At 38.3% G+C, this 12,886-nt stretch overlaps 1 protein-coding gene across 5 annotated transcripts in view; it reads right to left on the reverse strand.

Moving 5' to 3' along the window:
- Positions 1-6,305: 6,305 nt before the first annotated feature.
- The window catches only part of bltp3b (bridge-like lipid transfer protein family member 3B), a 43,745-nt gene continuing 37,164 nt past the window's right edge, over positions 6,306-12,886 (reverse strand). For all 5 annotated transcript variants that reach the window (XM_067392004.1, XM_067391999.1, XM_067391998.1 and 2 more), the window contains 4 exons: positions 11,917-12,173; positions 11,609-11,720; positions 9,966-10,126; positions 6,306-7,055 (listed from right to left, as the gene is read on the reverse strand). In XM_067392004.1, coding sequence (XP_067248105.1) covers positions 6,915-7,055; positions 9,966-10,126; positions 11,609-11,720; positions 11,917-12,173 — 671 coding nt within the window. In that variant the 3' untranslated portion in view covers positions 6,306-6,914. The remainder of the gene's footprint in view (positions 7,056-9,965; positions 10,127-11,608; positions 11,721-11,916; positions 12,174-12,886) is intronic.

A 12,886-nucleotide genomic window follows, 5' to 3' on the forward strand; every position in this document is an offset into this window, starting at 1 on the left:
TGCCATAGTATTTTGTTCCCTATATGGTAGTAAATGGGGGGCGAGATCTGCTTGGTTAGGAAGATATTTGGAAGAATCTTTGTACCCAAGCAGATCTCGCCCCCCATTGACTGCCATAGTATTTTGTTCTCTATATGGTAGTAAATGGGGGGGCGAGATCTGCTTGGTTTGGAAGATATTTGGAAGAATCTTTGTACCCAAGCAGATCTCGCCCCCCATTGACTGCCATAGTATTTTGTCGCTTTAATACATGTACAAATGCATTAACCAGATTGAAATCTAATTAAACACCATTAAAAACCTTGATAGATATAAATACTATGGTCCCTCAACTTGGTAATCATTCAGTATAATGGTATACACTAAACTGCCATGAAATTCACAATCCAATTCCTTAATTTTACCATGGCACCACCACTGTACAAGAGATCATATGTTATTGAGCTCTATTATTGAAATACTGAATGAGCACAGATTGCAGATTTTCTCAGGGTGTTGTTTACAACTTTACTAACATCTCCACAGCATTGCTTCCTGTGCTGTTCAGCTGTGAAGTCTTGAAGAGAGGAAAAAAACAGTACTAAATACTGGAAGAGGAACACAAGAAATGAAAGAGATGATCTGGTGTGTGTGTGTGTTTGAGAGAGAGAGAGAGAGAGAGAGAGAGAGAGGCAGCTGCAGGCCCACTGGGTGTTGGACAGAATCACTACATTTCGACTTTGCCAAGAAACAGAAACAACCGGATCTTATGAGGCAGTTGTGTGCAAGCTCTCTCCATTACTCACACAAAAACAAGCGGGTGTTCAGTGTCTATTTAGCTTCTAACTCCAGGAATAAACTCCTCCATAGAGCAGCAAACAGAGCAGTATTCATCTGCCTTAATAGGCAATGCATAAAGTAGGAGCACACACACTCTTGCAGGCCTGGCTTTACAATTCATGAGAGTTCCACATGAGATTGAGGTTGTATGAAGGTGAAGTCAAACCAAACTGAGATTACATGGATGGAAAAACCTTTTTTTGGAAACCCAAGGGAAATGTGACCTTTTAAGTAGCACCTAGCAAAAGTGATTCATCCCCCTAAAAGTCAGAAGTCAATGTAGATGTCAAACCATTGTGGAAGTAAAACATGAAACATAGAAATTATACTAGTAACAGTATATATACTAGTTAAAACGCGAAAGATAAGGAAAACATCACACAAAGCAGTTACACTTTATTTTAATGTGTCCCTGTTATAGTGTAATTATACATTTCAGTACTGCGTAATACTAATTAACTTCATGTACTTACTGTAGGGTTAGGGTAGGATTAGGGTTTGTTGAATGTAATTATGTCTAATTATGGTCCGAGCACCGATGGTGTGAGGACCCCATATTTTAATTGCTTGGTCTCTTCTTCTTCTTCTCCGAAATGAATCGCATTTTTGAAGGCCTTCATGAAAACTCATGAAACTTTGCACACGCGTCAGAAGTGGTGAAAATTTACATCAGATATGAGTTTCTGAATTAGGCGTAGCAAAATGGCTTGATAGCGGCACCTACGAAATTTCAATTAAGCACCCTTTGCGCTACATTTCACGTACGGGTATGAAATTCGGTAGACACATGTAACAGCCCAATACCTACAAAAAAGCCCAAGGGTGCAAAATCTGTAAACCCAACAGGAAGTCAGATATTTTGAGTTTTCTCTGTAAAATTTTTGCAGTTTTGCATATTTGGTCAGTCTAATCTAAAGGCCTTTGCGACGTTAAATTGCAAAGATCTTGAGTTTTCACTGTAAAGCGTGTCCGTGGCGGCCTGACAAACTTCGATGTTTCGCCATGAAACAGGAAGTTGTTATAACTCGAGCATACAATGTCCGATCTGCCCCAAACTTCACGTTTTATTAGCGTCCTGGCCTGAAGACATCTACTTGCTAATATTCAGTTACATTCATAGCGCCACCTGCAGGCAACAGGAAATGTCATGTTTTACACTGTATTTCACTCCTTGAAACACATTTAAACATGCCATGAAGTACCAAACATGTTAGAAACACGTTAAGTCATGCAACAATTGGCTGAGAGCTAATGTATGCGATTAACGCCACGAAACAGCAAGTTGTTGTAACTCAGGCATACAATGTCCGATCTGCTCCAAACTTCACGTTTGATAAGAGTCCTGCCCTGAAAACATCTACAAGACAATATTTAGTTATAGTAATAGTGCCAACACTGTAATGCACTACTAGCAACATACTAAAATATACAATTGAGTGCTAAACATGCTACAAACATTCAAAAACATGCTAACAACACTTAGCTGAGTGCTAAAGCATGCTATTACTGTCATGAAACAGGAAGTTGTTGTAACTCAAACATACAATGTCCGATCTGCCTCAAACTTCACGTTTGATAATTGCCCTGGCCTGAAGACATTTACCCGCCAATTTACTTATAGTCATAGCGCCACCAGCTGGTAGCAGGAAGTGTGGCAATTGACCCTTCGCAAAGACCTGCTCCCCTTAGTTACTGTTGTTTTGTCCGACAAGCCGTGGCGCTGTCACGCCACACGCAGTGAAAAATACATTGTGGAGCGAAGAGGACACTGACAACACGTCGATAGACAAGACAGAGCAGGTTACTTATGATATTAAACAAAGTCCCAGCTTTCAAACTGTGTAGTTATTAAAGAAATTCAATCAATAAAAACCGTTTTGTTGCTCTTTAATGTGTCGTGACCATGGTCGTGACAGATTGCTGTAACGCCTCAGCTCAAGAGGCTCGTAAACCGATCATCTCTTACTACGAGTCCATTTATAGCACCAAATAAACATGAATGAACATGAGAATGAATGTTGTTTCAAACGCGTAGAGACGTCAATATACACAATTTTTCAAGTTTAACTCCACCGAGGTTAATCTTCTAACTACTGGCTGCTTTGTCGGACAAAATGGCGGATGCAGCGTTCTGATTGGTTAGATCGCTTGTCAATCAAACTCCCGGCGAAGGGTCAATTACAAATGACTAACGTAGTCCTCCTATATTTACAGTGAGGAAAATAAGTATTTGAACACCCTGCTATTTTGCAAGTTCTCCCACTTAGAAATCATGGAGGGGTCTGAAATTGTCATCGTAGGTGCATGTCCACTGTGAGAGACATAATCTAAAGAAAAAAATCCAGAAATCACAATGTATGATTTTTTAACTATTTATTTGTATGATACAGCTGCAAATAAGTATTTGAACACCTGAGAAAATCAATGTTAATATTTGGTACAGTAGCCTTTGTTTGCAATTACAGAGGTCAAACGTTTCCTGTAGTTTTTCACCAGGTTTGCACACACCGCAGGAGGGATTTTGGCCCACTCCTCCACACAGATCTTCTCTATATCAGTCAGATTTCTGGCTTGTCGCTGAGAAACACGGAGTTTGAGCTCCCTCCAAAGATTCTCTATTGGGTTTAGGTCTGGAGACTGGCTAGGCCATGCCAGAACCTTGATATGCTTCTTACAGAGCCACTCCTTGGTTATCCTGGCTGTGTGCTTCGGGTCATTGTCATGTTGGAAGACCCAGCCTCGACCCATCTTCAATGCTCTAACTGAGGGAAGGAGGTTGTTCCCCAAAATCTCGCAATACATGGCCCCGGTCATCCTCTCCTTAATACAGTGCAGTCGCCCTGTCCCATGTGCAGAAAAACACCCCCAAAGCATGATGCTACCACCCCCATGCTTCACAGTAGGGATGGTGTTCTTGGGATGGTACTCATCATTCTTCTTCCTCCAAACACGTTTAGTGGAATTATGACCAAAAAGTTCTATTTTGGTCTCATCTGACCACATGACTTTCTCCCATGACTCCTCTGGATCATCCAAATGGTCATTGGCAAACTTAAGACGGGCCTGGACATGTGCTGGTTTAAGCAGGGGAACCTTCCGTGCCATGCATGATTTCAAACCATGACGTCTTAGTGTATTACCAACAGTAACCTTGGAAACGGTGGTCCCAGCTCTTTTCAGGTCATTGACCAGCTCCTCCCGTGTAGTTCTGGGCTGATTTTTCACCTTTCTTAGGATCATTGAGACCCCACGAGGTGAGATCTTACGTGGAGCCCCAGTCCGAGGGAGATTGACAGTCATGTTTAGCTTCTTCCATTTTCTAATGATTGCTCCAACAGTGGACCTTTTTTCACCAAGCTGCTTGGCAATTTCCCCGTAGCCCTTTCCAGCCTTGTGGAGGTGTACAATTTTGTCTCTAGTGTCTTTGGACAGCTCTTTGGTCTTGGCCATGTTAGTAGTTGGATTCTTACTGATTGTATGGGGTGGACAGGTGTCTTTATGCAGCTAACGACCTCAAACGGGTGCATCTAATTTAGGATAATAAATGGAGTGGAGGTGGACATTTTAAAGGCAGACTAACAGGTCTTTGAGGGTCAGAATTCTAGCTGATAGACAGGTGTTCAAATACTTATTTGCAGCTGTATCATACAAATAAATAGTTAAAAAAATCATACATTGTGATTTCTGGATTTTTTTCTTTAGATTATGTCTCTCACAGTGGACATGCACCTACGATGACAATTTCAGACCCCTCCATGATTTCTAAGTGGGAGAACTTGCAAAATAGCAGGGTGTTCAAATACTTATTTTCCTCACTGTATATACTTAAATGCATATTGCCCACAGTGCTCTGTTTTCCTAAAGCCACCGGGTGGCTGTGGCACAGAAGCGAGGGCCCTTTCATCGCTGCTTGCAGCTATACTAAATACATTTAACATGTTTCACAAGGACACATTCAAATAAAGTGTTACCCACAAAGCAACATGATTTAAAGTCGCAATGTATCGGAATTAGCGAACTGGAACTGGTGGCTAATTCATACGAATTCGTACATTCTCAATCGTATATTTTTGTACGATCTGCTTACGTCGAAGTGATGGATATGTTAAGGGTTGAACCTTTATGTTTACATTTTTTTCTAATAATCGGACATTTTTGATTCACATAGTACTAATTCATATGAAATCGCTGCGTTTTCATGTGAGACCAGGTTGTTTGTTCAGTATTGTGACGTACATTAGAGTGAAAAGGATTAATAAAAAATAAAGAAGCCTGTTGTTTCTTTGGAAGGAAGATCAAGCTATGATATTTTAATTAAAATGAAAAATCATAAACATATTTCTATATAAGTAGGTAAGCATGTGATTGAGAGCATGTGTTTCAGCCCAAAAGCAACTCATACATATGACATATGGATTATCATTTATTAACACAAGAGCAGAGGTGATACTCATGAATAAAATGTTTTAAACTTTATTTCAGCATTTTATTTCAGTTGTCTCAGTACTTCAGCAGCTTCTGTCAGACACAAGAAATAATCATTTTATAAGTTTGCTTGATTGAGCATCATTCATCATTTGTGCTAAAGAGGCGGGCCTCTATCTCTAAGGGGCTTGTCTATTACATACTGGGGTGGGGCTTGTGTCATCGGGGTGAGGCCTAGAACTACAGAAGAAAAGATTTCCTACAATCAGATGTTCATCATCCAGCTCTCCATGTTCAAGTCCCAACATCTGAAAAATGTTCTCCAACTAAAAGCTTATGTTGTCTCCAGATAAAAGCTTATGTTGTGAAGAGCATTAAAACATTCATTTAGAAAACAAGACGTGAAAGAAAAATCAAGCAGAACCTCTGGAGAAGGTGTGCAGTCACAGGCACTTGTAGAGGTCACTGTAAAGAGGAAAAACAAGAGAGAAAAAAAACAAGGGCAGGAGAGAGCAAAGAACATTTTTGCCATTGTATTTCATAATAAGATACGCCCTTCTCTTTTAAAGCATAAACAAGAAAAGCCGACCAAACAAAAACTCTTCTGTTGAGCTGTTTTCCAACATTCATCTCCGTTTTGATTTTTCTTTGTGCAGAAATGCTGGTAATCAGATCAACAATGTGACAAAAAAACTGCTAAACATTCCAAGCTCAGATTGAGTGAATTAAACACTATTAATCTCCTATTTTGACTGTTGCAGTGCAAACGTTCATCTAAAAAGACAAACATAGAATGACGCAGTGTATTTAGTTGCAAATACTGAACTGATATCTGCAAACCTCAACACATCTGTCCATATAGTAAGAGAAATCAAGGTGTGCAATGCAAATCCTGTAGTGTGTTCGTGAACATAAATAATTCCGAAAACATTTTCCCATTTTTGAGACGCTATCATAATGGATTGTAAAAATTTTGCCTACAACAATTCAATCGCACTTATTAACAAAAAACATTCTTGTATATCACAATTACTATACATAAACACAAATTTATTAGTTGCTCTTTTTTTTTTTTTTTTTTAGTTCTTGTTAAACAAAAGAGTTCAAAACAGTGCAAATTAACTTTTTAAGACATTCCTCCAAAGATATGACATTCAACATCACACACCCTGACAGTGTGTAAGACTGTCCTGGGGTTAAAGGTCAAGAGGGGAATGTGCTTCTACACTGTGTATTAATGGTTAGAGAGTAGATAAAGTGATAAAGAATGCGTGTCTATCACCCCTTTACACTTTCCCATGATAATTTTAAGGGGTGCATCTGCAGGCCTTGCCAACACAAAGAAATGAAGTGAAAGAAATAATAAAAATAGGAAGAGAGCAACAAAACATCAAGAGGAAATGTGAAATTCCACAGGCTGTCCGAAGAGTTTTCTCACTTGACTTTTTCTGATTTTGAAGCTTTGTGTGTACACTATAGTAAAGAACACTGTTCTTTAAGAGCAGATAAAGTCTGGTTCCCGTGTGAGGTGAGAGCTCCGTCACGGCACACATACCATTCTCCTCTCAGCTGCAGAGTTGGGAGTTTTTATGGCACCGGGCCCCTCCAAGCACTCTGCTGCCCCCCTGTGGCAAGTGTCTGTCCTGTATGCACACACGCATGCACTGCCACTAGCTGTTGCTGCCCCCGCTGGTGAGTTTGAGACTCTTCATTTGATGCTGGAGAGAGTCTTTCTCCATCTGGGCTTCTGCTAGCGCCATCTTGGCCTTGGACAACTCCAGTTTCAAGCATTCATTCTCCTCAACGAGCAGCTGTGTGGATGGAAAAGATCATTAGCTTTATCAGCCTGGATGCTTTGCTTGACTGATAATTGATGTTAAAGGGATCATGTTTTTATCATTTTATTTTATTTTTTCCCTGAGGTCTACTTACATCAGTCAGGGTTTTTGAACCATTTTCTATTCTCTCTTTGACCCTCAGAATTAAATCTGCTGTTTTTTTGTTGTTGTTGTTTGTATGCTGTGTGCCTTTAAGACTTATGTAAATGCTCTCTTTATGTGCTGCACAGGTTGTTAAAGGATTAGTTCACTTTCAAATTAAATTTTCCTGATAATTAACTCACCCCATGTCATTCAAGATGTTCATGTCTTTCTTTCTTCAGTCAAAAGGAAATTAAGGTAGTTCTAGAATTAGTTTAAGATGAGCATTTATGGTTAAATGTATATAATTTTGAATTTTGTTTTAGAAAATTAAGATTGTTTCTCTAGATAAGACCCTTATTCCTTGTCTGAGATTGTGTAGAATGCCTTGAAGCTGCAATAAAACTAATTTTGACCTTCAACTGTTTGGAGGCCATTGAAGTCCACTATATGGAGAAAAATCCTGGAACGTTTTCATTAAAAACCTTCATTTCTTTTCGACTGAAGAAAGAAAGACATGAATATCTTGGATGACATGGGGGTGAATTATCAGGAAAATTTGATTTGAAAGTGAACTAATACTTTAAGATAAGACTACAATGATCTGGCACCTTGTTAGAAATAAAGTTTTAGTATATTTTAGGGTAATGCTTCATTTTGATTGTCCATTTTAGACATTTTACTAGAATTAACTTTGCAACTACATGTCAGCTAACTCTCATTCGATTATTAGCAGACTGTCTGTTTAATATCTGCTAACCCTTTATTTTGATGCTCCCCCAACAGATATTCTACTGACTATAAGTAACTTTGCAACTACATATCAGCTTATTCTACTTATTAACAGTTTACTAACAGTCTACTACAGTCTGAAGGGCTTTTCACACTACGCTTATCCCCTGGTTATTGTCGTTCTAAACTCTGCTTTTAACCCTGGGTAAAGGATCGTTTCACACTTGATTTAGATGCAGGGTTAGCACCACTTCTTACCCGGGGTTACAAAAAATAGGGTTAGCACCACTTTTGCGCTGTTAATTCCACATTGCGGTGCCAAACTTGTACAGTGTGAAACAATGTGGTGTTAGAATGTAAAACTTGATGCTTAGCAAACGTCAGTGCCTTATATTTACGCGCTTTGGGCAGTCATGGAAACACAGCGTCATGTATAGACTGCGTATGATAGGAAAAATGTAAAAAAAGATAGAAAAAGTGACAAGTGGAGTGAAGAAGAGAAGAAAGTCATTATTACCTTTATATTTCGAAAAGTTCATTCAGAAAAAAGCATGATATTACAGTCAGCAATGAGGACGCGCAATGATAGAGCCTTTATGTAAACGGGCCACGTGCTGCGTTTGTCCAGTAAGTAACGCCACAAATATGCAAATAAGGACTTTAACCCGGGGTTTAGGAATGTGCAGTGTGAAGTGTGAATAAAGACAATCCAGAATTGTATTTACCCAGGGTTTAGAATGACCCAGGGTTAAATATTTCAAGTGTGAAAAGCCCTTAAGAGTTAGTTAAAGGTGCCCTAGATTCAAAAATTGAATTTATCTTGGCATAGTTGAATAACAAGAGTTCAGTACATGGAAAAGACATAGACTGAGTCTCAAACTCCATTGTTTCCTCCTTCTTATATAAATCTCATTTGTTTAAAAGACCTCCGAAGGACAGGCGAATCTCAACATAACACAGACTGTTACGTAACAGTCGGGGTGTACACCCCCAATATTTGCATATGCCAGCCCATGTTCCCAACATTATGAAAGGCATTAGACAAGGGCAGCCAGTATTAACATCTGGATCTGCACAGGTGAATCATCAGACTAGGTAAGCAAGCAAGAACAACAGTGAAAAATGGCAGATGGAGCAATAATAACTGACATGATTCATGATATCATGATATTTTTAGTGATATTTGTTAATCAGAAATCCAAATATTTCAGAACGAGACGTTTTTTTGCAGCCTACTTTCAATAAATTATCTTTTTGAACTAGGAATGTATTGTGTTGTGAAACTTGCAGTTTTTATAGTAGAGTATGTTTTCATAGCACATTGAATTCTTATTTTTCTAGGAGAAATTTTTATTTTTCATAATAACACCTTTATCTCTATAAAACTTATATTTTTAATAAACAAATTTCTAAGGCCTCAAAATTATCAACAAAAATCAACATGACTTCTATTGTCTGACTGATAGTTTTAGCAAGTAAAATGCATATTAGTATAATTGTAGAAACATTTATTTATGTTAATAAGACATTATTGGACGATATAGAGCGAATTACATTTATATGCATTTTATGTAGGTAGTCTGTTACACGGTTATAAAGATCTCACTGACTTACACTTACACTACAAGCTATCATAATTTCATATTCATTTTTGGTCACATAAATATCAGCAACTGCAACTTATTTTCACATTTTGCTCAGTTTGGGCCACTAAATAAAATTTAGGTGTTTTTTTTTTTTTTTTTTATCCTTTTTGAGTATGAGCTCCATATTCTCCTCTATTTGAACCAAAAAAGCCTGATGTATCAAATGTGATACTCAAAAGGTTTCATTTTTTGAAAAGTCAGATTTTTCTGACTATGATTTCATATGTCAGGCTTTAGAGGGTTAAATAGGCAAACCAAGACAAAACGGCAATCCTGCATCATGGTAGATATACATCTATACATAAATCTCAAAATAAAACATTCACATAAAGCTGCAATTTTACAAGTCCAGCTTTATGTGGATGTACACTGATGCATTAAATCATGCAAAACTGTTCAATCATTTACATATCACAAATTGTACCTTTTCTCTACTTGAGGGGGTGGGGCTTGTGGGTGACAGAGGTGCAGTCTGAGTGGCTTTCGGCTCACTGGCCACACCTACAGGAACTTCAGGGACAGAACTGAGCCTGCTGTCATTCACAGGCCCCGCCTTCTGAAGCTTTGGGTCCACGGCACGCTCAGCTGTCCGAGGGGAGAGAGGGGAAGGGATGCATTTAGAACGTGCATTCCTGAGTTTTAATCATATTTCAATAAAGTTCAAAATGGAGGCAAACTTCAAAGTAAAAGAGAGAGGGCATGCAAGTGCCAGAGGGATTTAACACTAGAAGTCCCAGAGATTTGTAACCCTCCTTTAGCCAAGTGGATGCTAACTGGCTAGTCTTTTGGCTATCATTAGCATCAATTCATGTGTAAATATGGTCATTACCTGAGCAATCTGCAGGGGGGTTGGGGGTGTGTGTGTGAATGGTTGCTGGTGGCTTGTTTGTATGTGTGGGGGAGGGAGGGCTGCTAAAAGCAGAGAACTTGATTGACCATGGGCCGGTTTCAGAAAGGAGGTTAAGTGAAAACTCTTGAGTATGTTAACCCTGAAATGAGGGAGTGCAAGTGATGTTTAAAAAGTTAACTCACTCATTCATACTGCAAAAATGCTTTTCATACTAAGTATTTTTTTATCCTATTTCAAGTAAAATTAAAAAAAATCTTAAATCAAGATGGATTTTCTATATGAGAAAATTATATATGATATTTAGTCTTGTTTCCTGGGGGGATCTAAATTAAGTGCATTTTACTTAAGTAAAATGATCAGTATCTGCCAGTGTGGTAATAAAAATAATCTTAATGCAAACGGAAAGTGTTGGAGTGTCTACCCAGATGAAAAAAAGTGCAGTAAAATACACTTTATTTTAGTACACTTTTACACTTCCATAATGTTCAGTGCTCTATTTCCGTGCACTTATTTTGTACTTAATATACTAAAAGCTCTTCTTTAGTACTTCTTAAGATAATCTTAAGAACATCTAAGTGTACTCAACTGTGCTATTTTGAGACTCCATGAATTTGAACTAAAATGTGCTTTTAACATACTATCTCTGTAAAGAAAAATGTATTTAGTTACCACTTGTAGTACACTTGAACCCATCTTTCAAACACTTTTAAAAATGGACTTATGATGTATTTCAAATATAAGATTAATATATAATGAATATATACAAAATTATAATATGGATTGTGAGTGATTGCTGGAATGTACTCACTCACTTTTTAATATTATTTGTAAATATGTGTACAAATGGTTGGTTTCTTTATTTTATTTTGTACTATTTTTATCAATAGATCTCAGCAACAAAGGAAAAAAAAAAAAAACATGTGTTGATTTCTCCCTAAGATGGCAAAGTGAAACACAAGTTTCCTTGAAGTGGCTCAGCATGGCCCCACATTGTTTACATAACAAAAGCAACTGTTCACAGCTGATTAAGGATATTAGCCTAAAGCCTTCCAGCCCATCGGCTGTCCTGCGGGTTTTATAGGTAGAAAAGCCAAATGGCTGCTCTCTGGGACTTCTAGTGTTAAAGGGGAGGAAATGATGCTATAAGGAACAATTATAATTCAGGAGTGAAGAAGGAAGCAGGAAGAGATAAACAGGAAGTAAGGGACATGAATAACCTCCTCCAATGCTGAATGAGCCGTCGTCTTGACGATGGATAAGCAGATTATGAATATGTACGGCGATGGGCGTGGCCTCAGGCTCTGACGCTTTGTCACGGGGAACGTCATCCTGATTTAAACACATATATTAGAACATACATGCTGGTTCTATTGAGGATACGGCAGACAAAAGCAAGACCTGATAGCATTATTTTAATCTCTTTAGACATTGCGATAATATTGTTATCGTTAATTCTTTCGGCCATGATAATAGTGTTGTGAAATCTGATATCCTGACAGACCTAATGTTCAGTGTCTAAATGTACCTTGAGGTTCACATGTGTATCTTTGATTGTGATCTCCATGGGAAGAACCTGGGAGGCGGTGTCATCCCCCAGGAAGAGGGCGAGGTTTCGCAGTGATGTCATGAGGAAGTCGGCACTGAAGGCCTGTAGGCGGCACTGCAGGAAGCCGTTCTGTTCGGCGAGAGGAGAGTGAACCGCAGCCCCCGGGCCGCTTTCCAGCCTCACCTGCACCTCTGGATTTAATAACACCGTGCTGGGGTCCGACCCTGACCCAGAGCCTGTGAGAAAGAAATAAAAGTAGGAATGAAGTAACGTGCTGATGTCAAGTTTGCCAAGTTTTTTAACAATGTGTCAAAAATGATTTGTTGGTTTAAAAGTTTTTAGTTTTGAGCCATAAAATGCTTCGTTCACACTGACAAACGTGCCCTTCAAGTGAGGTTGGAAATAACGCAATTGTGATTTCCGAGCAAATGAATGACAGAGCGAAGTCATATTTACAAGTAAGAAACTCTGAATTCTAGCTTGCACAAGCTGGAAACAAAGCATTTAGGTCTAGCCAGAGAATTTATTCTCATACAGTATAAAACATTTAGCTTGAATTAAAGCATTTAGGTCCAACTAAAGCATTTAGGCCAAATAAAGCATTCAGGTCCAACTAAAGTGTTTAGGCTGCCGAGATATCGTAAGGGACGGGTTGATGGCGGAAATCATATATTATACCAATAATCTTCAGTATATATACAGATCAGTAAGCAGGAAGCAAGCCTGTAGTTAATTATAATGAATAATTTTGCACATTTTTTTTATTTTACAAGCTGTATCATTTTAAAGCAACAATGTATGGAAGAGGATTAGGGCCAAGCAATAATAAAAAAATAAAACCATCGAGAGATTAAAGTTGTTAAATTTCGAGAAAAAAAATTGTTAAATTTCGAGAAAAAAAAATTGTTAAATTTCGAGGAAAAAGTCGAGATAAAATTTTGAGAATAAA

Source organism: Chanodichthys erythropterus, chromosome 8 (assembly GCF_024489055.1).
Source record: "Chanodichthys erythropterus isolate Z2021 chromosome 8, ASM2448905v1, whole genome shotgun sequence".
Taxonomy (NCBI): Eukaryota; Metazoa; Chordata; class Actinopteri; order Cypriniformes; family Xenocyprididae; genus Chanodichthys; species Chanodichthys erythropterus.